The following is a 27,957-nucleotide window of genomic DNA, read 5'->3' as shown; positions in this document are numbered from 1 at the left end:
ACTTTCAATAACAATAAAAATTTAGTTTAACGGAGCAATAGGGTTTTGTCTAAAAAGGCCAGTGACCCCAATTGAAAGTTTGAAAGAGTGAGAAGAGATACTAGACCAGTGATCCCCAACCAGTGGCTCAGGGGCAACATGTTGCTCCCCCACCCCTTGGATGTTGCTCTCAGTGCCCCCAAACCAGGTAGTTATTTTTGAATTCCTGACTTGGGGGCAATTTTCGGTTGAATAAAAACAAGATTTCCTACCAAATAAAGCCCCCTGTAAGCTGATAGGGTGCATAGAGGCTGCCTAATAGCCAATCACAGCCATTATTTGGCTCCTCCATGAACTTTTATGGTGCTTGTGTTGCTCTCCAAGTCTTTTTACATTTGACTGTGGCTCCCAAGTAAGAAAGGTTGGGAACCCCTGTACTAGACCAATGGAAACACTGGTAAGAATGGAACATTCTATAACATATTAAAAGTTAACTACTACCCCTTTAAAGCTTAATGTGGTAATTGGGGTCAGGGACCTTGCAAAAACAATGTTTACCACTGGACAAATGGAAGGAAGTCCCAATTTTTTTCTTTTTTCTTTCTCATATGTAAATGCCATAAAATTTAGCTGTGTATTAATTTTTGCAAGTATGTTTTTTTTACTTGTTTACTTCTTTTCACTTCCATAATTAACTAAAATGCAGTTTGGCAAGGGGAACGCAACATTTTGCATTCAACTCATGTTTAATTTTTCTTCTATTATTTCAATTAAAAATGTACTGTTTTAAAGCACTTAGCACTAAACCATAGCCTAGGCTGAGAGTCAGCACAAGGTTTAGAGGAGACCTTTGATAAAAGGTTAGAAAGTGACAGTGGTTTGAATTTTGTGTAATGCAAGAAACAACAAAAACTATTGGTTTTATCTTAAAAATAAAGGTCATTAGGCACTTTAATTCATTGAATTCAGTGAATTAAATATGTCAGTGTTGCTGGTCCTTCATTTTACTGCAATAAACCCGCCACTATTAAATTGCGTATTATAAATTAGATTTTAGCATGTAAACAAGGAAAAGTGTTTAGCAACATTGTATGCATCTTCAAATACATACACAATATGTACAAAAAGTTAAAAGGATAACTGTATAGTGACAACTCGTCTACAATAACCCTTGTACGTTTCCTATTTCTTTTCTGGCATCAACTACCCTCTATTCCTCCACAGTCGCTATAGTGATTATTTATGGTTCGCAGCTACACTCAGTCCTTCCACAACTCTATGGTTTCATTAAAAACAAACAGAGCTAGAGAATTCTTCCTACTCTATAGTACGATCTTTCTTCTGCTCCTTGGTCATATTGCTATCTATGGTTCGTGCTGACGCGGCGATTGCTGATTGGCCATGCTGTTTTCCGCCGTCAAAGGCTGAGTGAGAGACAGACAGAGACATGTGACCCGGAAACTGAGTTAGACCGCAAGAGCTAGTTGCACCGATAGTGATAGGTCGTTGTTTTGCATACAAAATGTCTTTTGGCCACTAAGCTTTGAAGTGTGGGTTCTTTTTAAAGACCGCGGAAGAGGCTGAGGGCAGGAGAGGCAAAAGCTTGAAAGAAATCCAATGATATCTACAGAGAGAATTTGTTGCATTGAGCAACTACAAAGAAAGTGATTAAGAGATGCAAGTCCAGTACAGGAGGGTAAAATGGATGGAAGTATTGTGGTGCATCCGTCACTTGAAGAAAGGAACCAAAGGGACGCTGTAGAGGCCATGCCTCAAAACAGTGTGGAAGATGAGCTGAAAGAGGTGTTACCTGTAGAAGTTGAAACTACTATAGTGAAGAACCAGGAAAACACTGAGGGTGTGTCTTCTACAGCATTGTCTCCTTGTAGCCCAGAACCCAAACCTCTGCCCCTAAGGACCCTTTCTTCTACAGAAATGGATTGTGTGGAGGGTACAGAGGTCAGAGTATCAACAGAAACATTGGACCAGAGCAAAATAAATGAGACTAAAGAAGGTAGCGCACAAGAGGAAAATGGGCGGATTAAGCAGGGACCTAAAAGGGTGACATTCCCTTGTGATGATGATATTGTGTCTGGTGCCCTTGAACCCAAAGATCCATGGAGGCATGGTGAGTAATTCATTTGATTTTAACTGTTGAACCCAAATCATTTTATTTAATGGTTCTTACTAGTTAGTGTGGCATTGCACTGGTTAGCTGGTTAGTGTCTTAAAGGGGATGTCAAACCAAAGACTAAAAAACAAAACATGAAATAAATGTGATTTTAATTACTTTCCAGTATAAATTTGTTAAGAATGTTTAACAACTTTAAAGTTATTTGTATATGTAGCTGCTATTGAAAGAAGTTTGTGTTCATATGTCAGGAGAGCATCTTTATGAGAGATTTTTTTCTGTGATCTGGCATTATGCAAAGACATTTTTGTTTTCATTCCCCTTCAGCAGAGCACCTTCTGCACAGAGTTTGTATGTTCTTCTCATGGCTTCTTCTGGTAACACTTGGTTTTCTGCCATGCTTTTCATATTAAAGGGGTTGTTCACCTTTGGGTTAACTTTTTGTATACTGTAGAGAATAATATTCTAAGAAAATTTGCAATTGGTCTTCATTTTTTATTATGGTTTTTTAATTATTTTGTTGTTGTTCAGTAACTCTCCAGTTTGACATTTCATCAGTTATCTGGTTGCTAGGGTTTAAATTACCTTAGCAACCAGGGAGTGGTTTAAATGAGAGACTGGTATATGATTAGTAGAGGACCTGAATGGAAAAATTAGTCATAAAATTTAATAACAATAAAACTGGAGCCTTACAGAATAAGTTTTTTTGTCTGCTGCAGTCAGTCACCCCTATTTGAGATTTGGAAAAAGTCAGAAGTAGGAGGCAAATAATTTAAAAAATAAATAATAAAGACCAAATGAAAAGTTACTTATAACTGGCCATTCTATAACATATTGAAAGTTAACGTAAAGGTGAACAACCCCTTTAATGACCCAAGTTAGTGTTTGCCCAACGCAGGGAGTTTGGATTGCAAACTCTCCTAGGACATGGTCAGAGGTTAATGATAAGAGATTTCTGTAAAGTTGCAGATAATAATAATAGTTGGACCTAAAATATTTCTTAAAATATAAGCATGTTCACTGTCATAGGATGTCAATGAATGTTTTGATCTTTCACTGTAAAGCAGCACTGACACAAGCTTAGAAAGGTTCTCATTTTTATGTACAATATAGAAGCATATGTGGGTAGATTTTAAAATCTGAGTTTGTGTTGCATTTATATCTGTTTGCAAAATTATCTTAAATAAAAATCAAATCTAAAGTTTTTGCAAGAGAAAAAAGTATGCCAATGTTGACGCATGCATACTGTCATAATGTCATTGGCTGCCTAGCTTGGTTTTTGGTTTCTCCCTGTGAGCTGCAGCTGTTACTCTGTTTCCTTACAAAAAACAAAGTGTTGCAAAAAATGCATTTGTAAAAGAAATTAAACAATATATAAAAAAAAAACACAAAAACAATAAAAAATAAAAAAATATATAAAGTATAAAAAATGAACTTAATTTAGTGATTTGTTTATAAAAAGCAATTGCTGAATGTAATGAGTAAATCTCCAATATGTTGGGCTTGTGGAGCATAGTCAAGTAAAATCTCTGGCTCTCCTGATGCACAAATCAGAAAAAAGCAGGTACTCAAGGACTGATAATTCAGTTTCTGCTCAAGCAGCAATTCAGTCCTGTAGAGCAGACTTCCAAACATGTTTTTATCATAGTGGGCACTAAAGTGTAAGCAAAACATGGCATATATGCTTTGCTGCCATGCTCTCATAGTACTAGGTGTTAGACCATGGGATTGTGTTTCACTTCCTGCCCCCAATACAACAATGACAAATGATTGCATTTTATCTTTATTTATTGAACGTTCTCTGTTGCATTGTACAGTTACCTTTTAACCATAGGTGTGGTCTCTCTGACCTTTAGTACTCAATTAATATGGCTCATGTTTCACCTCATAGTAAGAATAGCCTTATGCAGCTATTTTTATTTAAAAAAGAGAAACCTTTGGTGTCTTATAAAATTCTGTAATTTTCCCACTTTTATCTTAAAATAATCTAGCATTGCTATGGCTACCTTTTCAGAAAGTTGATCCTCTTTGTTTGTAGGTTGATTAATTATAAATCAAGCTACTTGAGCACAGAAGATGAATTAATTAAGGAACCTGGCTAGCTATACTCTAAGCAAAAGAGCATAGAATCCGTTATTACTGTTTACTATGGGAGTGTTACTGTGCTAAAAAATATTTGTATGCCTTTTAGAAGGTCCTCTTTACACAAAAAACAGCAGAGGTTTGTCATTTTGTTAGACTAGTACAAAATAAAAAGCAGAACTTGGTGGTCAGGTGTTGATGAGGAAGTGTGAATTGGTAGCGTATTAGGTGGGGAATGTTGCATCCTAAGGATAGTTAATCATAGATTTGCAGGTCTGGCTGATTGTAGGATGCCTGGGAAGCAGAGGTAGATGAAGTGTAACTGGGAAAAGGCATTTAGTATTATGGTATTTGCTGCTAACATGTTTCCTTAGAAAGCACAATAGTGTGTTTAATAACTGCGAGTTTGACAGTATGGAAAATCCCAGTGGTGAATAGTGAAAAGCCCATCCTCTGCTTCCATACAAGTTTCACTGCCTGTTTTGCTGCTCCTTTGACCAACATCATCTGACCAGCTTTCCATCCAGCTCCTTTACTTGAACAACATTCTGTGCCATAACGTCACTAATTCTCAGTTTCAAGAACCATGCTTTCCACCTTCCCCACGTTTTACTGCTCACAGTTTTCCCCCTTCAATCTGACCAGGCTCTCGACACTTTCATTGTAAGTTATGAAAATTGCCAATTTTTTTCTAAAAACAATTAATATGCTGCTCCCTTTCAAAAATATATTGGAAAAATTCCAATCCTCTGCTCTAGATCATTTGCGCTGCTTGATCCTCTACTGCGAATGGGGCACGTTGGATTTTTCACTTGTGGTAACTTTTGGAGATGGTTGCCCTCCTTGCTGTAATGATATTGGCAGAATCCGACTTCAGTAGCTGTGCTGACAAGCACTAGTATTGGCACAGTGTCAAATCAGTACCAAGAGCAGTGGTGACATAAGGTTTATGTTGTTTTTCTCCTGATGCTGCTCTGTTAATGCTGATAGCAGCCCTAATAGAAAGGTTGCCACCTTTTCTGGAAAAATACTGGCCTTCCTAAATTTTTTACTTTCTTTTCTGTTAATAACATTGGAATCAAGTATAATTTTTACCAGGCAGGTGGCAATGCTACCTGACAGGCACTAGTTCCAAAGAAGCCAATAGGGCCACTGTGTTGGTGTCCTTCATGTCCAAATATACTATTTTTAAAGTTAGAATTTACAGTTTGTTAAATTGTAAAATGCCCTACTGTAGATTGTAGAGTGCCAGTATCTGCTTCATAAATAGTCACTGTAAAATTATGCCAACTTTTTTTTTAACTTTTTTTATGGCTTTTCTGTAAAGACATTGTAAAATGTACCAGTACTTTTTGTAGATATCTGTAACCTTAAATGTAATTTTGGTAGTAATATTTATGATGGGTGAGGCTTGAGTGTTGACATGTGTGTATGTATATATATATATATATATATATATATATATGTGTGTGTATATATATATATATATATATATATATATATATATATATATATATACCATAAACACAACATAAACCTTGAAAACAAATGAATGTAAAGTTACTCAGCAAGCATGTTTGCAATTTTTTTTTTTTTTTTAATTATATAGCATACGCTAATATAATTAATATTTTAAAAACATTGTCACTTGCTCACCAGTTTTCTGACCAGTGATCTGGAGCGAAGAACAGCTCCCGTAAGCTGGTTAGCAGGTGTTACTGTGGGTACAATATTCTTTAGAGTTAAAAAATATATAAAATGAATGCACATTGCAAACAGTATCTTGAGCAACTTTCCATTAATTTATTTTAAAGGAGAAGGAAAGGCTAGTAAAGAGTTAATCTCAAGCTGCAGGCATACCTTCAGTTGTCTCAATAGTGCCCTTAAGTCTCCCCATATTTCACCTGTTCAGATGATCAGAAGCCAAACAGGAAGAAAAAAACCTGAGCTGTGTAAAGAAAGTTCCCATAATGCCTCACTCCTGCTCAGATATGTAGACCAAACTAAACATGCTCAGTTAGTAAGACTATGGGGTACATTTACTTATCCACGAACACTCCGAGCATTCGTTTGATCAGTCCAATCGTATTTTCCACAACTTTTTCGTACCTTGCACGACTTTTACGATGCTTGTGCAACTTTTTCGGCACTTTTGCGACTTTTTCTACGCTTGCGCTTGCCACTGCTTACAATCGTTTGGTATGAAAATTTTGTGACTTTCAGATCGTCAATACGATATTATCGTGATTAATACGATTTTTTCATAAGCATTTTCATAATATTTGCGATCTTCAGAATTTTTTGTTTCCAATCTGAATTTTTCCCATTTGGGATTCAAACTCGTGTTTTGATAAATCTGCCCCTATGAGTCAGCTTCCTGCTGATTGGCTCAGATCTACATTCCTAAGAAGGGGGAGTGAGTTCTTAGCATTCTTGAGGGAGGGGGGAGCAGGAGAGAGCAGAGAAAAGAAAGCTGCGTGTCTGTGGCACAGGAATTACAGACACAACTACCGTATACTTAAGTATAAGCCGAGTTTTTCAACACAAAAAATGTGCTGAAAAATTCACCCTCGGCTTATACTTGAGTACTCAAATATAAGTCGACCCCCTGCTAGTGATTCCTGCACCCGCAACCATCGCTAAAGCCCCACACGCGCAGCATCGACAGTGAAAAACTCCTGCAGTCTTACATACCAGCACTCGCAATAAGTTCCTTCAGTCCCGCTCTCTGCTTCCAACAGCAGCTTGGTGCTGTGATAGGAAGCGCTGAGGCTGAGCATTATCCTTCTACCTGTGTGCTCTTCTGTGCGCTCCCTGGGGCAGAAGTGACATCACGTGCCCCTTCAGTTAATCATGGACTCGTCTTCCAGGTACTTGCCATATAGATATATATCTTTATACAGTATATAATATAACGGTTCCCATTATAGTAGATGCCTATAGATCCTAATTATAGTTAATCATACTTGATTGAAGTTAAACACATTTCATGTGTATTTAACTTTATTCAATCAAAAATTACCTTTAATTAGTACCTTAGTACAGTATATTCCATTATTAGCAATGCTGATCAGGTATATCCATATCATGTGATCAGCATTGCTAATACAGATGAATACTGTTAATTATTATTACTTACGGTAATTTAAAATTGAACACATTGTTGATACCAATCAAACTGATTATTGAAACTTATCAGTAGCTGCTGCATTTCCCACCCTAGGCTTATACTCAAGTCAATAAGTTTATCCGGTTTTCTTAGGTAAAATTAGGTACGTCAGCTTATATTCGGATCAGCTTATACTCGAGTATATACGGTAATCTTTTTTCAGAGAAGTCAGTGCAGCGTTTCTGTGAGTGCTTATGGCTGTATTTACATAGACCTTTATGATAAAGCTTACTTAGATAAAGCTTACTTACCTTTCCTTCTCCTTTAAATGTTTACATTTCTTTAATGTCAGGTGTTATCAGACAATAAATGGTATAAGCATCCTTTCACTTTGTAGTGTGTACAGGTTCTGTTTTCTTTTTTTGTTACATGGCTGATGCTCTGTAAGGCCATTCAGGGAACTGCTTTACTACTGGTACAGTATTGCCCATATATGTGCTTTAGGGTAGCCTAGATCCCTTCCCATTGTACAGAACCTGACAGATTCTCTTTCCAACCCCAGCTCAGAATGTTACAGTGAATGATGTGATCACATCCTATACCCAGGCCTGCCAGAAGCTCAACTGCAAGCAAATTCCAAAACTTATCCGACAGCTAGAGGTAAGTCTGCCCATTATATCTAAAACTTATTGGGCTTATTAGCACAGCTAAATCACATATATAAACAGGGAAAGTGGGGAGTTTGCCTCTTTTCTCATGGTGGCAAAAATAAATGTACGGCTCAGGTATGTGCAGTGAAAACTTAATTTTATATCTTTCTTGTGGTCCCAGCAATATATAATGCATTTTCCATTTTCCCTGATTTTACACCATTTTCTCCGGTCCCCTGAAAAAGTATGCTGTTCTATAGGGTACATCTAGGGACAGAAACTTCAAACATACTTGTTTCTCTCAGCAATAACTCTTGAGCCGTGCTGGCTCGTGCCATAATAACTTGATCTAGTGCACGAGTCCAGTAACACACAAAAGCCAAAATACCTGAGAAGCAGGTTTTTAACATTTTGCACAATTTCGCTTTAGAGGCATATCCTGCGGGCAACTTTTAGTTTACTCAGAAATGCCATAGATTTCAGCAACTGTCTATTATATGACTATATATGGGGCTTATGTATTTTCATAGCTGACACTTGGGCCCTGCTAACACAATACACAGCCTGTGATTTTATGTGTTGTAAAATCTTCTTTCACTTAGATGTTATAACATTTGTAGAAATATGTATGGTTTTGGAAACTACACATTTTAAAAAGTGGACACATTTGTCCATTTGTTATTACAAAAATGCAAACTTTTGCTAAACATCTTTGTCGCTTTGAAATGTAAATAAAGTTTAGTGGTGAGAATAACTTTCTCTTTTGTTATTTCTTTTTATCATTTTACTGTGATCTGCATCAAAAATGATGCATATAGGATCACTATGCTATTGGTTGAAAATGATAAACAGCTGTTATTGAATCTGATGCATATAGGATGCATCAGATTCATATGGATCACTATATATATATATATATATATATATATATATATATATATATATATATATACATATACATCCTTGATAAAGGTCCTAATGAGGACCGAAACGTTGGTTTTTAAACAATGAGTTTTCAATAAAAAAAAATTTTTGAATTGTAAGGGTGTGCCGGCCATGGATTATTTCATACTAAATACTCAGATTTTGGCTGTGCACCCCACAGAATACTAAAGCCTTGGAGTGCAGACACCATCAGGACTAATATATATATATATATATATATATATTTATTTTTATATATATATATATATATATATATATATATATATATATATATAATAGGATCACTATGCTATTGGTTGAAAATGATAGGCACTGTTATTGAATCTATGAAGACAGCTGTAACTTTAAGGACCAAACTCTACCACAGTCTTTAGTTAAAATATTTGTTGTCAAGCATTTTTTACTGCCTCATGGACAACACCCTTACCTCGCCCATTTGAAACTTCACTTTGGAATTACTGTAATAGTTGCAGGTCTCCGCAATCATTGCTGTTACTGTATGAATTTGGCATATTTTCTTGATAGGTTTTTTGCTTTCACTTAATAATAAAAAATTATGACTAAAATTTCTGTAATGAATAGTACAGTGGATATATAAAGTCTACACACCCCTGATAAAATGTCAGGTTCCTGTGCTGTACAAAAATGAGACAAAGATATATAATTTCAGAACTTTTTCCACCTTTAATGTGACCTATAAACTGTACCACTCAATTGAAAAACAAACTGAAATCTTTTAGAGGGAGGGAAGAAAACCAAAAAAACTAAAATAATGTGGTTGCATAAGTGTGCACACCCTTAAACTAATACTTTGTTGAAGCACCTTTTGATTTTAATACAGCACTCAGCCTTTTTGGGTATGAGTCTATCAGCATGGCACATTTTGACTTTGCAAGATTTGCCCACTCTTCTTTGCAGAAACACTCCAAATCTGTCAGATGGCGAGGGCTTCTCCTGGGCACAGCCCTCTTCAGATCACCCCACAGATTTTCAATTGAATTCAGGTCTGGGCTCTGGCTGGGCCATTCTGAAACTTTAATCTTCTTCCGGTGAAGCCATTCCTTTGTTGATTTGGATGTATGCTTTGGGTCGTTGTCATGCTGAAAGATGAAGTTCCTCCTCATGTTCAGCTTTCTAGCAGAAGCCTGAAGGTTTTGTGCCAATATTGACTGGTATTTGGAACTGGTCATAATTCCCTCTATCTTAACTAAGGCCCCAGTTCCAGCTGAAGAAAAACAGCCACTGCTTCACTGTGTTCCATGGTATATCTAATGCCTTGGAAATTCTTTTGTACCCTTCTCCTGACTGGTATCGTTTAACAATGAGATCCCTGTGATGCTTTGGAAGCTCTCTGTGGACCAGGAAAGACCAACTAGAGCAGCTGAACTTTATTTGGGGTTAATCAGAGGCACTTTAAATGATGGCAGGTGTATGCTGACTCCTATTTAACATGATTTTGAATGTGATTGCTTAATTCTGAACACAGCTACATCCCCAGTTAGAAGAGGGTGTGCACACTTATGCGACCACATTATTTTAGTTTTTTTGGTTTTCTTTTGTACTAAGAGCTATCTCCCATAACCCTGTATTCCCTCACTTGCTAAGAATCCATCCAGCCCCTTCTTAAAGCTATATAATGTATCAGCCAGTACGACTGATTCGGGGAGGGAATTCTACAACTTCAAAGCTCTCACAGTAAAAAAAAACCTTTCGGAATATTTAAATGGAACCTCCCTTCTTCTAAACGGAGTGGGTGCCCTTGTGTCTGTTGGAAGGACCTACTGGTAAATAAAACATTAGAGAGGTTATTATATGATCCCCTTATATATTCATACATAGTTATCATGTTACCTCTTAAGCGCCTCTCCCCTTGTGTAAACAGACCCAACTTGGCCAGTCTTTCTTCATAACTGAGATTTTCCATACCCTTTACCAGCTTAGTTGCCCTTCTCTGGACCCTCTCGAATTCAATAATATCCCGTTTGAGCACTGGAGACCAAAACTGAACAGCATATTCTAAATAGGGACCTTACCAGTGCTCTGTAAAGGGGAAGAATAACACCATCCTCCCGTGAATCTATACCCCTTTTAATACAGCTCAATACCTTGTTTGCCCTTGCAGCTGCTTCCTGGCATTGCTTGCTACAGCCAAGTTTATTATCTACAAGGACTCCAAGGTCCTTCTCCATTATGGATTTGCCTAGTGCAGTCCCATTAAGGGTATAAGTGGCTTGCATATTTTTACATCCCCGGTGCATAACCTTACATTTATCCACATTAACTCTCATCTGGCACTTAGCCGCCCAGATTGCCAGTTGGTCAAGATCCTGCTGCAAGGATGCCACATCCTGGATAGAATTGACTGGTCTGCAGAGTTTTGTATCATCTGCAAACACTGATACATTGCTTATAATACCCTCCCCCAAGTCATTAATGAACAAGTTAAACAAAAGTGGACCCAGTACAAAACCCTGAGGGACCTCACTGAGAACCTTACTCCAAGTAGAGAATGTACCATTAACAACCACCTTCTGTACCTGATCCTGTAGCCAGTTTTCTATCCATGTACAAATGACTTCACTAAGACCAATAGACCTTAGTTTAGAAAGCAGTCGTTTGTGGGGAATGGTATCAAATGCTTTGGCAGAATCCAAATAGATTATAACTACTGCATCCCCACTGTCCAGCTTCTTACTTACCTCATCATAAAAAGCAATTAAATTGGTCTGACATGACCTGTCCTTCATAAAGCAATGCTGATTACTGCTCATAATGCCATTCTCCAGTACATAATTTTGTATGTGATCCCTTAACAAGCCTTCAAATAAATTGTCCACCACAGATGTCAAACAGGCCTATAATTGCCAGGCTGAGATCTTACTCCCTTTTTAAATATAGGAATGACATTCGCCTTCTTCCAATCCCTAGGTACCATACCTGATGAAAGAGAGTCTGAGAATATCAGAAACAAAGGCCACTGTAAATCTGGCCCTAGCTCTTTTAGTACCCAAGGGTGTATTCCATCTGGCCCAGGTGCCTTGTTTACATTTATCTTGTGTAACCATTTAAGCACGATATCCTGTGTCAACCACTGTGTTGGAGCTGAGGCATTCATGTTACTATTTTCTTTTACCTTTTTTGTGGCAAATAACAGAAATCCAGTTTATTTTTATTTATTGCAGACATTTCTAGATATACCCTCATAGCATAAAACTTGCATAACAGAGCAGTTAAATGCAGGGTGCTTCCCCTGCTTTTATAGGATCATAATAGTATAATAAATAGTAGGACACAATACAAACAGGGGAAACTCTCTGCATATAGATGCAATTTTTTGCCAGTTTTATGCTTTATGAGTTTTGATAGAGGGGTGCCAATCACCCTAGCTGGGCACAAGGATACAATGAACAGGGTGTGCCTTGCTGAATAACACCTAGGGATTGTATATATCCACTGAGAGCCATTGTGTAGCAGGATCAAGTACCCTGTTTTCCCAATGGAGGCTTAGCTGTAGCAAAAAAAATAACTAGTATGTATTGAATTTATTAACTAATTGTGTGAAATCTAAACCTCTTTATTTTGCATAACATAACAAAACACTATTAAAGGTTATACATAAAATGAAATGTTTCATGTATAATTATGTGATGACATTGCCTTTTTAATATTAGTATAAACCATATCCTTTTAAATCCTTTAAAGTCTCTGTAGGTGGTGGGGAATATAATAGACAGATTTGCTTTTGTTTGCCTTTAAAAAAAAAAGCAAATCACCCAATACAGCAACAGTTTATTTGTTGTTCTATATCCTACTGTAGGACAAATTTTATTGTTCTGCTCTTTCAGGTTCAGCTTTAATTTTAATATGGGCTGGGGTATCTCAATTTGTTGAGGTTTGTTTAATTTATTTTTTAATTATTTTCCTTACAGGACTTGACTGATCTCTCAGGGAGAGTTGAAACTCTGGATCTCAAAGGTAAGAACTCTTGCTGCTCTGTCCTAGAGGTGCTTGTCGTGCTCTTGTGCTGGTCATGTAAAGGCCACTCATGGATTTAGGATAAAGGTTAGCATTTGTATGACTTTTCATTCACTGTAATGCAAGGTTACAGACCTAATAAATGTTAAGTTGTTTCATGATAAGCTGGCCTTGGTAAGTGTTGATACTGTCAGAGGTTACTGCAGGCCCAGACTGGGATTCACCCTAGCAACCAGGTAGTGATTTTAATGATAGACTGAAATATGAATTAAAGAGAGAGATTATAAAAAGTAACAAAAACTGTAAAATGGTAACCTCAGAGAGCAATCGTTTTTTGAATATTTGGGTTGGTGAACCCATGGTGAAAGCTGAGGAGGAAGGCTAATCATTTGATAGCTTAAAAAAAAAAAAATTTTTAGACCAATTCAAAAGTTGCTAACACACTTAAAATGAATGTAAATGTGGACTACCCCTTTAATTTACTTGGTTCTTTTCATTCTGTCCTGAAATAGACTATTGATAAGCTGATCAGCTCTGAATATTGTAGGTTCTGTTTCCTGTTTATCCATCATAGTGTTCCAAGGTTTATGCATAACGGTACTAGTTTGAGGATTCTTCCACAGGAGAACGTCTGGACCACAAAGCATGTGAAGCTCTGGAAGAAATTTTTAAAAGAGTGCAGTTTAAGATGGTGGATCTTGAGCAGACCAACTTGGATGAGGATGTAAGGATTTAATAAATGCATATGATCATATATTCTTTCTGTATGTTGACGTGAATGTTTATTAGAGGCAAATGTAGAAATAATTATTCATGCTTTCAAAATGTTATATCTGTAGGGTGCTTCTGCTCTGTTTGACATGATCGAGTATTATGAGTCAGCAACTCACCTCAACATTTCCTTCAACAAGCACATTGGTACTAGAGGCTGGCAGGCTGCAGCACATATGATGCGTAAGGTAAGCATGACTTGGTTAAAAACTTAGGGGAAAAAACTTTTTGAATCTAACTACAATTAAAATAATATACGTTTTCCTTTAAAATGTTAGAAGTATTTAAAGGGAACCATGCCTACTGTAAAAGTCCACTGAAATACAGTGGATGTTTAGTGAATCTTGCTTCACACGTATTGTTGTTTATACACAAAATACAGAAAGAAATCGCCAACACTCAGTCTATCCCATGCTGTGGCATTGACCAGCTACTAGAATCACCCTTGTATCAGTGCTCAGTCTAACCCACATTCTGGAGTTGAGCAGGTGCTAAAAATGATAAATGATAAAATAAATAAAGCCAATATTTGTACACAAAAATAAGAAGAAATATTGCCAGTACTCAAAAATAATTTCAGCAAAATATGTAAGCTCACATGCCACATCAAGGCCCTTCATTGTATTTGAACTCTTGAGTTGAGCAAATGGAACATGGTCAGTCACACTGTTTGCTGGGGGACTTGATTTAATTGCACTACAGACTAAGAATGCCATTAGGCAGTGTAGGACTCATTTTAAAGGCAAACTGACCACTGGCAATATTTTTTGTTTAATGATATAAGTCGCACACATTTCACCTAACTGACTGATTCAAGCGTAAGGCAGCTATATATATATGATGCTACTGAAAAACAGCAAAGTTGAGTTTGGGGGAAAAGAATTATTAAAATTCCTCTATAGAGGAATTTATATAGTAGATTTATATCAGTGACATTTCCCCTTTGATTGTTGTGTATATATAACAATAACATTGTGTCATACCTCAGACCAACTGTCTGCAGTATCTGGATGCACGCAATACACCATTATTGGACCACTCTGCACCATTTGTGGCCCGTGCACTCCGCATTAGCAGCAGCTTAACGGTACTACATCTTGAAAACACCAGCCTGTCTGGGAGACCCTTAATGTTACTGGGTGAGTGAGATGGACCCTTCTATTAAGCAACTTTCCTTATTCTGTGACTGAACACATTTACAATCCATCCTATGTTTTTAAATAGTCTATATTAGAGACAACTTAAATCCCAACCTTACCTTACCAGGACTTTCTATAGACTTGTAGTCCATATGTACAAAAGGGTCTCTCACTTTCTCTAATCACATATGGATAGTTTCACTAATTTTCAGCTGTTCAGCTCTGACTTTAAATCCCCCTTACCTTAGCTACAGCTCTGAAGATGAACATAGTGTTGCGGGAATTATACCTTGCTGATAACCGTCTCAACAGCCTGCAAGATTCTGCTCAGTTGGGGAATTTACTAAAATTCAACAGTTGTATCCAGATTTTGGACCTGCGGAACAATCATATTATGGATTCAGGTAAGAAAAATGTTCACTATTATGACATATTCCAAAAAGTAATTTTTTTGGATGCATTTTGTGTACTTTTTTTTAGCTACCTCATAACAGTAGAATTCTGGCTTTTTTGGAATTACATCTCTCAAAATTTTTTTTTTTTTTTTTTTACATTTAGTCAGACTATCTCTATTTTATAATGGGAATTAAAACATGATTGTGAACAGGCATTAAGCTTTCCTTATAAATCTCACACTGAATGGTCATTAAGCTGGGCTCAGCCACCCAGTTTGGAAATCTATCCTTGAAAAGACATTGTCACGCTAAGAAGTTGACCTGCTGTGTCTTAATATTTATGGTGATTTGTGCAACTACTTGTTATTTTACCTAGGTTTGTCATACATCTGTGAGGGAATAAAGGAACAGCGACAGGGACTGGTCACCCTGGTCCTTTGGAATAACCAGTTGACTCATGCTGGCATGGTTTACATGAGTCTATGTCTGGTAAGTCTCTAAACCATTGTGTTGTAGAAGTGAAAGGGAGTGGGGAAAAAACTGGTAACTTGAGTTCAGAATTTCTTCCAGTGCTCTTTCTTGTTTCAGCTTCATCACACACAACCTTTGATCAATTTATTTTTGCTGTTGCCTAGTTCCTTTTTCACAGAAGACATTTTTTTTTTTTTACAGCCTCATACTCAGACTCTAGAAACTTTGAACCTGGGCCATAATGCAATTGGTAATGAAGGTGTCCGGCATCTTAAAAATGGTCTGATTGGTAATCGCAGCGTTCTTCGACTTGGCTTGGCATCCGCTAAACTTACCTGTGAAGGTATTCAAACAATTTAAACTAACTGATAGATATCTGTAGGAACACACACATATACACTCACCTAAAGGTTTATTAGGAACACCTGTTCAATTTCTCATTAATGCAATTATCTAATCAACCAATCACATGGCAGTTGCTTCAATGCATTTAGGGGTGTGGTCCTGGTCAAGACAATCTCCTGAACTCCAAACTGAATGTCAGAATGGGAAAGAAAGGTGATTTAAGCAATTTTGAGCGTGGCATGGTTGTTGGTGCCAGACGGTCCGGTCTGAATATTTCACAATCTGCTCAGTTACTGGGATTTTCACGCACAACCATTTCTAGGGTTTACAAAGAATGGTGTGAAAAGGGAAAAACATCCAGTATGCGGCAGTCCTGTGGGCGAAAATGCCTTGTTGATGCTAGAGGTCAGAGAAGGGTATTAGTATGGTGTTCCTAATAATCCTTTAGGTGAGTGTATATCAGTGTATAACTGGTATTTACACCATTTCTCTATCCTGTGATAGGTGCAGTAGCTGTTGCAGAATTTGTTGCTGAGTCTCCCCGTCTCCTTCGCCTTGACCTACGGGAAAATGAAATCAAGACAGGGGGTTTAATGGCACTTTCACTTGCTCTTCGTGTTAATCAGTCGTTGCTGAGGTTGGACCTTGACAGAGAGCCAAAAAAAGAGGCGGTAAGTTCTAGTTACTCATCTTCTAATAGGCATAACTCTTAATGATACATTTCCCAGATATTTTCAAGCATACTGCCCCTCTTAAGGACCCCATAAACGGGCAGATCAGCTCGCTTCTAACCTGCCCGATCGAGATCAAGCCGATTTCAGGCAAGATATCGGTCGGGCAGGCCTGTCGGTAGTGCCCATACATGGGCCGATTATCTGCCGAATCAGTCTAAGGGGCCGATATCGGCAGCTGGAATCGGCCCGCGTATGGGGGACCTTTAGGCACAACATCTACAGATAAAGTGTTGTTGAAGTATAAATGTAAACAGTTATCCACTGGTTGGTAGATAAATTAGATAAGTGTGTAAAAATAAGTGTGTAATATCTTTCCTAGCTTTTAGAAATATGTCAGTAACACTTATAAGGACAATATACCACCGCATTGGTTTAATGAATATGGCTGTTACTGAGCATATTTTATACATATTCTTTTTTGAGGTTTCTTAGTGGACTGCTGGTTCATATCACTTTGCTCTTTGGGATCAGGATATAGAATGTGGCTTTATTTCATTTTCAAAATTTGCCCTTTTTAGAGCAAGAAATACCATAAACAATATATGTCTCCTTTTAAAAAGATGGTATACTGTCCCTTTAATTTTAAATAAACCAAACTCCTTAGGGTTGTACATGAAGTAAAATCAGGATAGGAAACTACACTAACTAAAATTCTAAAAACAATTTTTTTTTTACCAAAGTAACATCTTTACATGTATCATACACCATTGACTTAAGCATAGACTCAATTTTTGGGAACTTGCAAAAAAACATTAGTTTAACTATATAGTAAGCTCCAAACACTTTTTAGAGCTTTCTGCATCCGCCAAATCTTGGGAAAATTGATCTATCTCCCAAATAATTCAATTTATTTTCACATTTGTTAAAACAATTATAAAACACACTGTATTTCTGGGCACCACAGCAGCATCATTTTGGGCATGACTTTATACAAATTCTGCTTGACATGCTACTGAACTAAAATTTTGGACATTTAAACCATTAGTTGGAAGCCTAAAATACTCTATTGCCCCAACATAGCAAACTTTTCAAGTTCTAGGCATGTCCTCTTGTTTGTTCAGCAGACCATATTTTCATTTTTTTATATACTGGATACTGTATCAGTTATCCAGCCTTCAATTCTTTCTAAACTTTAATGTTCAACACTCCCAAGTTTTTGTTTTTTTAAGTTTAATAGCATGAGGCCATATCCTCTGTGTAACCCCAATTGTCATATTTGATTAGTCCCTGAGTCCCATTATACATTAAGAATATCCAACCTGACACTCTTCTTTTGTTGTTCAAATACAACTGGCACGACCCTGACAAGCATGGGCTGTGAGAGGGCATGGTGGCTATAGTTCTGCAGTTAGAAGACCTGAAGCTGGACATGCAAGCTTCACATTTGACCTTTTGTTTTTTAAATATATTCATATTCTGTCCTTTACTTGCAGACTATGTTTGTAGTGTATATATAAAATGTGTGTAATGTGATTTTGTTTCGGTGTGGTCATATTGAATCACTGTTACCAGGTTAAAAGCTTCATAGAAACTCAACGGGCCCTCTTAGCTGAGATCCAGAATGGGTGTCGGCGAAACTTTGTTTTGGCAAAAGAAAAGGAAGAACAGCTCCAACAATCTGCCTCCATGACAGAAATTGCTAGTCCAGCACTTGAAGACTCTAGCACAGGCCCTGAGGAGTCTAATAATTCTGTTGAGGATTCCAATCAAGCCCCTGAAGATGCAAATGCTACTCCAGTGGATTCAGAAGATGGTGAGATCACTACTACTAAAGAGTCTATGGGAGATGGAGATGAATCAGACTCTGATACAGAGGAAGAAGAGAAGGAGGCAGCAGTAGAGCCCAAACCAAAGGAGAGCCCTGGGCAGGTGACTGTATCTAGCCCTGGAAGAGGCCACAAAGTTTTTTTGGTAACAAGAGTAGAAAACCCAAACTCTACAGAGGAGGATAAGAAATTACCAGAGCTGACAAAGCCTCTTAATGAAGAGGTGGTGTCCCCAGGAAGCAATGCTCTTGCTAATGGACTAGAGCAGGAAGCAGGCAAAGTAACACCATGTTGTGATGACAAGGGTGAGTATATGTTTCAGATTTGTAGGATGCCATTTTTTATCCCTTGGTTTCCTGTCATGCACCAGACATTTTTCTTAAAACTGATGCCTACATAAGTGTCTTTTTCTTGAACTGCCATGCTTTGTATATATATATATGTGTGTGTGTGTGTGTGTATGTATGTATATATATATATATATATATATATAAGTCTCGCAGAAAGCACTCCAAGGGAATATAAAAATCAAAGAAGTTTATTTAGACACAAATGTCTACGTGTTTCGATCCATACCAGATCGTCATCAGGACAATTTATTATTTTAAATGTTTAGCTTTGAAGCTACAGACTATAGAAGTGGTGGATTAGCACTGCTAAAACTCTCTCTGCTCTCTTTGCAAGGGATCACCAACTTGCAAGCTTCCTAGGCAGGAAGGTCACACTGAATTGGTTACTGTGCATGCCTTCCCTTTCCTGCTTCATTTGCATTTCAGTGTGACCTTTCTTTATTCATTTAGCAGCCTGCAAAGTCCTGGTCTAGGAAACCCCCTACAAAGAGAACAGAGAGCAAATGTTAGCACGCTGATCCACAGCTTCAAAACTAAACATTTAAAATATTAAAGATGGCACAAACTACATTCCATGTAATATTGACAGGAAACCTTTTGTTTCTATGCTATGTATTTGGAGGTCCCTAGGCAGAATATGGCTCTGCTGTACCGTTTAATCTGGCCCAAAAATGTGTATAATGGCTATCAGCTCTTTATGCTAAAAAATAATTGGTAATTTAGGGCGTATTGTGCATACAGCTGCCCTACCATAGCTATAGTGAATTGGTCTCTTTCTGAATGCTGAAATAGCAGAACTGACTGTGGATTTATAAATTTCCTTACCTAAATAAAAAAAAAATGAAGATTACATGTGCTATGCATTAAAAAGAATTCTGTCCACAATAGCTGCTGTTGCAGTTTGTAGATATTGATTTTCTATAGCTAACCTTCCTTTTCTAATTTTTGGGTATTTGAATTATTTGCTTGTCTTTTATGTCTTCTTTTAGTTATTAGGGTCAAAGACACTCGGCATCTAGAGAGCACATTCATTTATACGTAACTTTCTTTTTGGAGCCTATGCTATTGATATTTCAGTGTGTCATTCAAACCACTAAGAGGTGGCAAGGGTAGGTGGCACCCTGACAACTAGATAGCAGTTTAAATTCTAAACTTAAGAGCTGCAGAGCAAAATTTTAAATCAAGCTGTTGTGTGCCCAGAGAATTCCTTTACTGGTACAGCGTGATGACATTGCTACTTTTTTCTTTGTCAAAAGCAGAGTTGGTATTTCTGGTGCCAGGCACAAAGTACCACATCAGTGCCTTGCCTAGTAGAAAGTCAGTTGTTGATGTCGTTTATAGGCACTTATTGAGAGTGATGCATTTTTGTGCCATGAAATTTTCAGCCTGTTTAAAGGTAAGAAATGGTTTTTGGCAGTGCTGCATATTGTGGTGGCCTCTGCAGTCTGATAGAGGCATGTGGCACCCTAAAACCTACTGAGTCTGGTTTGGCTATGCCTTTTCCACACTATTATATTCATTTCTATATCTGTTATATTATATTATATTCATTTGTATATCTACCAAGTTATTTATGCAAATTTAGGGAATGTAAAACAGTACAAAAGGAGTAGTGAAAGAAAAGTTGAGAGTATTAAGAAAGGGGAAGGAGGAAACTAGAGTGGAGACTAAGGGGAGATCCAGAGAAAAAAAGTGAGCATTGAAGGGGATGTAAATAAATGTAATCAGTAAATAACCTCTTTGAAATCTTTAAAAACCTGTCACTCCAGTTGTTCAAAGGTTTATAGTAAGGCTGCAGCATCCCCTTAATCATTTAGGATTCCATCTCTTCTTGTTTGGCTGTTGATTACTGGGCATGCTCAGTTCTACTCAACTCAGATTACTAAACCCGCCCCCTCCAGTTTAGCAGAAATGTTATTACTGGCTTCCATAGAAACTCAGTTCTAGCTGTCTGCTCCTATTTTGTCTCCTAACATTCTCGCTTGAGCTCAGCTTAACCATTGCAGTGTTCAATCCAAAGCAGGACCAAAGTAAGTTTTGCATGTGGAAGCCTGAATTCTTGATAAACGTTACCATGAATAATGGTTTCTGTGCACATACTTTTTGCAAATGTAAATTTCACTGATGAGGTGTCAGAGGGAAAATTGTTGCTGCTGTTTGTTTTAGGAAAATGTGATGGTGCTGGCGAATGGAGGAAATTTATATGCAGCACAAATGATCCAAAAAAAAAAAAAAATTAGGATTTGTCCTTAAAAAGGCAGTGGACAGGGATGGCAAATGGGTCTGATGATGGACAAAAAGAAGAGCAGAGGAAGAAGGCATACAAGGAATAGTGAATTCGGTGGGGACCAGGAGGGAGATACATTTTTGGTGGGGGAATCCAGCTGAAAAGTGTAGAAAGGGCAGTGCCAAACATGGATAGAAACATAATGGAGAAAAAGAAGGCTAGTTAAACACTAGATGAGAAGAAGGAAAGACAGAGGGTCTCTGTCTGTTTCATGTTGAAAACTTTTGTGGGGGTAAGACCACTTCAGAAACAGAGGAGGAATAAGCCAAGAGTACTGCAGTTGGAGACACCTCCTGCACTTTCGAAAAATTTGGAATTTCTTTGCAACTTGCATCAGCTCCTCTGAGCTTTCAAAGCATAAGGCCAAATGCAAATGTTCATTTGGCCTCATGGTTTCAAACTTGTCATAAACAAGTTCTCTGAGGAGCTGATGCAAGTTGCAAAGAATTCTGGCAAAGGCAATCTTGTTCTTATTTGGTTTCATTTTCATTCTGGTGTCTGTCTGGAAGCACAGAGCCATTGTGTCCAGAGTTTTTACACCTGTTAGCCCATCTTTAAGGTGGATAAATCCCCTTACTGGAAAGCTGTGGAGCCCTGATTAATAGGAAGCAACTAAGTGAAAACCTTCTGTTGTGTCAAAGACCCTTCTGAAGGCAGCAACAGAATCAGCAAAATTAATTAAAATGGGACATTCTTTCCTGGACCACATACCTAGTGAGGACTTCACCAAGACATGAAGCTGACACAGGCTAATGATGTTATTAGTGCCCTACGGTAAATCACAGCCCAGAATAGTGCTATAACTGTTTGTAGTAAATACTACAGGTTATAGGCAGTTAAGTATCTAAGTTGATACCTGAGCCAGAGTCTGCACAGGCAGAACAGTTTCAAGGTTGAGTAAATCGGCCAAAGGTTCAGTACACAGATATTTGTCATTGCTACAGATATTTGGCTTTGCAGGGTCCATTACAAAAGCTATCGGATCTTTATCTTCTAGTCCCTATGCTAGGTTTATTCTTAGGGGCTCACTTTCTTAAAGGTTCCTTTTTAAAAATGGACCAACAAAGGGAGCCCTATCACTAGTGAGTCTTTGGTGCAGTTTTAATATTTGGATGCATCAGATGCAGAAATTGAAGGTTACATTGCAGCTTCTCCTTTGTGCTGCTTCATATGTCGTTGAGACACAGATGTTCTGTGACCATAGTGCTACAAGTCAGAACTGTATATCCTTCATAGAAAATCTACTTAATCCTACCTCTAAAAACTCTTTGAAAGGCACTTAACCAATTATACAGGTATTTACCAAAGAGGTTTTGGCATTAAATCATGTAATCATGATTGCTGTTCTGAGAAACTGATTGATCTTTGTTTCTGTAACACAGAAAATTTGCTTGTATAAACTGATTGATCTTTGGTTCTGTAACACAGAACATTTGCTTGTATAAACTGATTGATCTTTGGTTCTGTTACACATAACATTTGCTTGTATAAATGAAAGGTAAGTGTATATTCAGAATTTCCAGCAGAAGGCACAGAAAGTAAATCTGTGACACAACTGAAACATATTTGGGAAGAACATGAAATGATAAGAGAAACCATGAACTAGTTTTGTATAAGGGCTAGGTATTTTTTCTGTTATATTGTTTGTGTTTGAACCTCAGAGATGCAAGGCTTAATTTCCAACCTGGTTAAATGTTAGGTGCTCACTTTGTCCCCATACCAGCTGACCTGCTCTGCTGATTCCCAGTTATGTTACCTTGTCTTCTTTGATGCCAGGCTGTGACCTTAGCTAATAGTGCCGTGTTCTGGACATGTATGCACTCCTAAGTGTTTGAGTGGTCTCTGTCCATGGAAATGGTAGTCTGTCTTAATATTGCCATACATGGGTTAATCATCAGCCCATGAGCTAAAGAACGGATCCCCTACTAGTGGCTGTATGCATTAGGTGGTTCTTTCTATTGTTCCATTTGTTTTGCTCTACAGCCTGAGAAGCTGAGGCAAGTCTGAAAATTTTAACTGATTCTGTCCACTGTATGGTATTCTCTACGGTTGTGAAGGTTTGTCTTGCCTTTCCGTCCATTCTGTTCTGTCAATTAATTGTAAAATGTTGAATTTAATTTGCAATATGCATGCATTGTATGTTTTGAGTTGACATTTTAGTGTGTAGATAAATGAAATGGTAACAGGCAAATGGCAAGTAATAGTAAGTTAATGCATTGCATGAGTAAAACAAATGCAATTTCATTTATGGCACAAGTTAAGTTGATACGTCATAGGACAAATAAAATCCTTATTGGGCAAGTTTGTTCCCCTTAGTGCTGTTGCACATGGCTCAGGGGCCTTAGCAAATTGCCCATGCAATGCTTTAAGCATAAACATTTGCAACAACTACTTTATCATTTTTATATGTTTTATATGTGCCCTTGACATTCAAGAGATTTGGGATCCATTTTGTAAATGCTAAATATCCATTTGAATTTTCTGCTCAGATTCTCTTGGGATTTATAGTGATAGTGAGCTGGAGGATTTGTTACGCGATGCTTCTACAGAGCCTGACCCTGCACTGAACGCTATAACACTATAAGGTATGTCTGCCATTAGTGTGACTGTCACTTAACTCTTGCCTTGGCTCATTTCTTGGTTGCAGTTAAAGGGATGATATCATCTCTGTGGTTCCTTATTTTTATCGTACTATAGTAATTGTGATTATTTCTGGGCATTTTGCATTTAAAATCTGCTGTAGAGTTGTTTGCTTTTAATTCATATACTTTTTATCTCAAGCAGTCCTCTACTTAATCCTAATAAGGGCTTAGTTTCCTACGCTAAAGCTGGCTACTATTTGTTTGGTGAGGTCGCCAGACGAGTGGATCTTTCTCCTGATATGCCCACCTAAAGTGGGTAATATTAGGCTAATTCAATCATTTGACCCTAGGGCCAAACAATCAAATTACAGTGACGGGTATAGGAGGTATTTGAGCAAGGACCACATCAGTAAGCCAATGTGGTCCCTCATCCAACAGAAAAACAGACCTGCCTGACCAACACCTGGTCAATTTTTGGCCAAATATCGGTCAGGGAGGCTGTCAGGGGCCCCCATACATACAGATAAGCTGCCGAATCTGTCTGAAGGACTTGAATTGGCATCTTAAATCTGCCCATGTACGGCCACCTTAAGAACAATGGCAAACTGGGAGATTAGTCGCCCACAATAATTCTCCTCTGCGGGTAACTAATCTCCTGCCACTGCTTTTCCCAACATTGAAATCATGAGTGGCGAAATTTTGTTTCACCCAGATTTCAGCCAGTGGGGAAGAAAAAACAAGGAACGCTTTGTTGCCCACAGTAGCAAAGATTTATTGTGGGCACAAAGTGTCCCATGTGCCATCACCCTAAGGTAAACGCTGGATTTCAAATAGAGAATTTAGACAACAGGGGTCTAAGAACCTAAGGGTGATGACAAACTAAGAGATTAGTTGCTCGTAGTAAATCTGTGCTACCACGGATAACTAATATTAGAATTCAGCACTGCCTGGTGGGGTATTATACACGGCACTTCAGGTTTGCCATGTAGTCCTAGGTGCTATTGTCCTTGTAACGATAGCTATAATGTCAAAATGTAAGCAATTCATTTTCCCTAAGCCTGCAGTCAGACAGGGCTGTTTCTTAGCCTGCAGGCTGGGCACGTGAATGATCATACAGTTGATTTTAGCTCGAGGTTTATAAAATACCAGGGTGTGTGTACAGGGTTAATAGGTGTGTGTAATTTAAATGGTTTCAATCTATTCCATACACTAATTATACTTTTATTGTCCTTTACAGTTAGTACAATGATACTTTTTCGTTATTACTTGTAGATTGCATAAATACATATATTAGTATATTCTGTTGCTATATGTGCATTTTTTATTTTTCTTTCTTTTTTAGGATCAGCTGTTTGGGCTGTATGGTGTACCTTTTTTCACCTTCCCAAATCCTTTTACAATCCCATTTCTCTCGCCTTAAGGAATGGGGGCCTGTAGGATCGGCGCACACGGGTTTCCTTATGAAGACTTTCAGTTCATCCGGTTTCCACTTCCTTATACAATGGCAATAAGGGCACATTGGAGTTTGTATTGGGTAAGGGATTTGCAAAGTGGAAAAAACGCTATGAGGTTCCACCCAGCTGGAGATTTCCAGTGCAAAGATGAGACCCTACTTGGTACAAGAGGAAGAATCCATGTAGCTGCCCATGTTATTTGGACTGTTACTTGCTGTGGGATTTCTCTGTGGGTTCAGTAATTTCAAAACATTCTTTGAAGCTCAGTAGTTATTCATGATGCTTCCTCATGGTCTATTGAAAGTCCTGTTATTGGCAGGAGAGAGGTAATGGTTTTCTGGGAACTAGGACTGTTTGATAGAAATACCACTTGTAGGTCAAGCTGATTTGTGGCCTCCTGTTTATGTCAGAAAACAATAGTTTTAGATTTCACTACACTCATTGCACTGTCTGACCATTAGTATCCCATTCCTGGGAAAAAATGTTTTGTCTGTCTGTTCCAAACATCACTACATTGCCCTAGACTGGCAACACTCGAGGACAAGCCCTGCACAAGCCCCACAATAAAGTGGGAAAAGGCCAAAGATGAGCTAACAGCATATCCCTGCCACGTGAAGAGCAGTTTATTCTCTAATTATTTCACACATCCCATCACCTGTAGCTTATCCGTTGTTTTAAGAGGGACCGTTCGTGGCACTCCAAAACCTGAAGGTGGGTGGAAAGTTGGAAAGTGGTCACAACATTTAAGAAAACTACTGGAAGCAGCTTGTTATAGGGGCATTAGATTAGGGTGTGTCCTTCTTAATGTAAGGATATTGTCTTAACCCTGTGTGGGGGCAGTAACTAAGAACCATGTAAAACCCTGTGCTTTTCCTCCAACCCATAATATGTCTGCAATAGGGTAAATGCTGTGTAGCTTGTATGACCTTGGAGTGTTGTCTTCTTGTAAATATAATGGTGTAGACTCTAATTCTGTAGAGCCTACATATGACTTGGATGGTGGTTATCTTGTCCATCTTGCTCCTCAGCATGCCAAGTCTACAACATATTTGTATAGTTACACACACACACTTACTTTTAAGTTGTATCTTTTTTCATATTTTCCCCTTTTCTGCCAGTCATTTGAGTACTTGTTAACACACTGTCCAGAAAGAGCATGTTTCCCAGTACCATGCCTTGAGTTCCCTTCACTCTTGGCATGAGATTTCTTCAAATAAATCATAAATCAATAAATCGTGATTTTTTTTTAACCCCATGAGAACATCTATTTTGTATTGGTTTGGGGAAAGAGATATTTAAAGGAATGGCAGGGGAACATAGTTATCTAAAGGTCTGTTACAACTGGTTTGCTCCTAGTTTTAGCTAAACGAGCCACTGGCAAAGCTTAAAAGGTTTTGCCTCCCTACACTGAGAGATACTTTGTATGTCAGTGATCATGTGACTCCGTTTTAAACTAAAACACTTTTCTGTTTTACTTTGGCATGGGTGGGATAAGAGTTTGCTGCTTCAGGGCTAAAATAGGTGATCTCATACATTTAGTGTAGGGTTGTTGAATGTAAATGATTTATGCTGATTATTATTCTTGCTCCTTATTTCAACAGTTGGCTGCTTTATGTATTTTCTCTTCTTACAGAATGACCAGTTTATCACTTGCTGCACATTGAAATCGTCTGCGTGAATGTGTGTAGAACATTTTATATGTAATTTATTGTTCTAGCCAATATTTATAAAAAGCCGCGTGTGTGTGTGTGTATGTACATACAGTATGTGCATATACATTCCACTCAATATTATACACTAACAAACCTTACAGGTTTCCCTAAATATTTTACCTGTCCCCTCACCTGTGGGGTCTCATTGGGGCCACCTGACCAAACAGATTTTTTTTTTTAACCCCAAATGCAATTCTAAAGGTGTTAAATGGGAAATGCAAGCTTCCCTATGTGCAATATAATCCCTATGTATACACCTACACTACACACTACCCTGCTGATGTAGGGTTACCCAGTATATACAACCTTTAAACTGTGCTGTGTTTTAAAAGGGTTTTCTTCCTATTAGCAAATAAAATGATTTCCTATATACTTTGAATTCTGTCTCTTTCTTTCTATACACACGAGTCTCCATACAATAACAAAATATGCTTATTTATATGTGTGTATTACAGTTCTCTTAATGGCCAGGTTCCAATGGCAATGCAGTTTAGATGTGCCTTCTACATAGTGATTAACCCATTCAGTGCCATTTTTCACATTTAATTTTCAGTGACAGGCATTTCTTTTAGTAAACCTTGAAAACTATTATTTGTATTATTTCATTCCACTTCTGTAAAAACATATATAGGGCTCTCATTTCCTAAGATATTAAAGAATAACTAGTTTATATTACATATAGGAATGCATTGAATCCACTATTTTAAGATCCAGCAGAACCCTGAATCCTTTGCTAAAGATGAAACTGAATCATAATTTGCATATGTGCAGTGACAAATTTCTAACTTCTGTGTTTATGTGACAAAAAGTCATGTGATTGTAAGGATTTGTTGTTGTTCATATGCTATTTAAATGTATTTTTATTGGCCTTAAAGGAGAAGGAAAGGTAAAAACTAAGTAATCTTTATCAGAAAGGCCTATGTAAATACAGCCATAAGCACTCATAGAAACGCTGAGTCCTCTATCAAAAGAAACACTGGATTTCTTGTCTTTTTTTGTGAACATGTTCTTCAGTATGTGACTTCCTCTCTTTCAGGGCTCCTTCAGGTTTGCAGCACGAATCCGCTCAGTTCTCTCCTC

General features: G+C 37.8%; 1 protein-coding gene across 2 annotated transcripts; it reads left to right on the top strand.

The window, feature by feature from the left end:
* Positions 1 to 1,301: 1,301 nt before the first annotated feature.
* ppp1r37 (protein phosphatase 1 regulatory subunit 37) lies at positions 1,302 to 27,256 on the top strand. Of its 2 annotated transcripts, none has more exons than XM_018096796.2 (13): positions 1,302 to 2,107; positions 7,864 to 7,961; positions 12,826 to 12,871; positions 13,495 to 13,595; positions 13,711 to 13,830; positions 14,631 to 14,781; positions 15,036 to 15,185; positions 15,553 to 15,665; positions 15,849 to 15,990; positions 16,497 to 16,663; positions 18,239 to 18,797; positions 23,619 to 23,714; positions 25,054 to 27,256. In XM_018096796.2, exons 1-12 carry the CDS (start codon positions 1,681 to 1,683, stop codon positions 23,711 to 23,713), a joined length of 2,169 nt encoding a protein of 722 aa, XP_017952285.2. In that variant the 5' UTR covers positions 1,302 to 1,680; the 3' UTR covers position 23,714; positions 25,054 to 27,256. The 2 variants fall into 2 exon arrangements, with proteins under 2 accessions (XP_017952285.2, XP_002932655.2); XM_002932609.5 differs by having other exon boundaries at positions 1,303 to 2,107; positions 15,030 to 15,185.
* The last annotated feature ends 701 nt before the right edge of the window (positions 27,257 to 27,957 follow it).

The sequence above is a fragment of the Xenopus tropicalis genome, chromosome 8 (assembly GCF_000004195.4).
Source record: "Xenopus tropicalis strain Nigerian chromosome 8, UCB_Xtro_10.0, whole genome shotgun sequence".
NCBI classification, from domain to species: Eukaryota; Metazoa; Chordata; class Amphibia; order Anura; family Pipidae; genus Xenopus; species Xenopus tropicalis.
This window is presented reverse-complemented; position numbering and strand designations above follow the sequence as displayed.

Coding starts and splice junctions, on each gene's coding strand:
- ppp1r37 (XM_002932609.5), top strand. CDS start 1,681: ATGGATGGAAGTATTGTGGTGCATCCGTCACTTGAAGAAAGGAACCAA. Junction 14,782..15,029: donor GAGACCCTTAATGTTACTGG/GTGAGTGAGATG, acceptor CCCTTACCTTAG/CTACAGCTCTGAAGATGAAC. Junction 15,991..16,496: donor CGCTAAACTTACCTGTGAAG/GTATTCAAACAA, acceptor ATCCTGTGATAG/GTGCAGTAGCTGTTGCAGAA.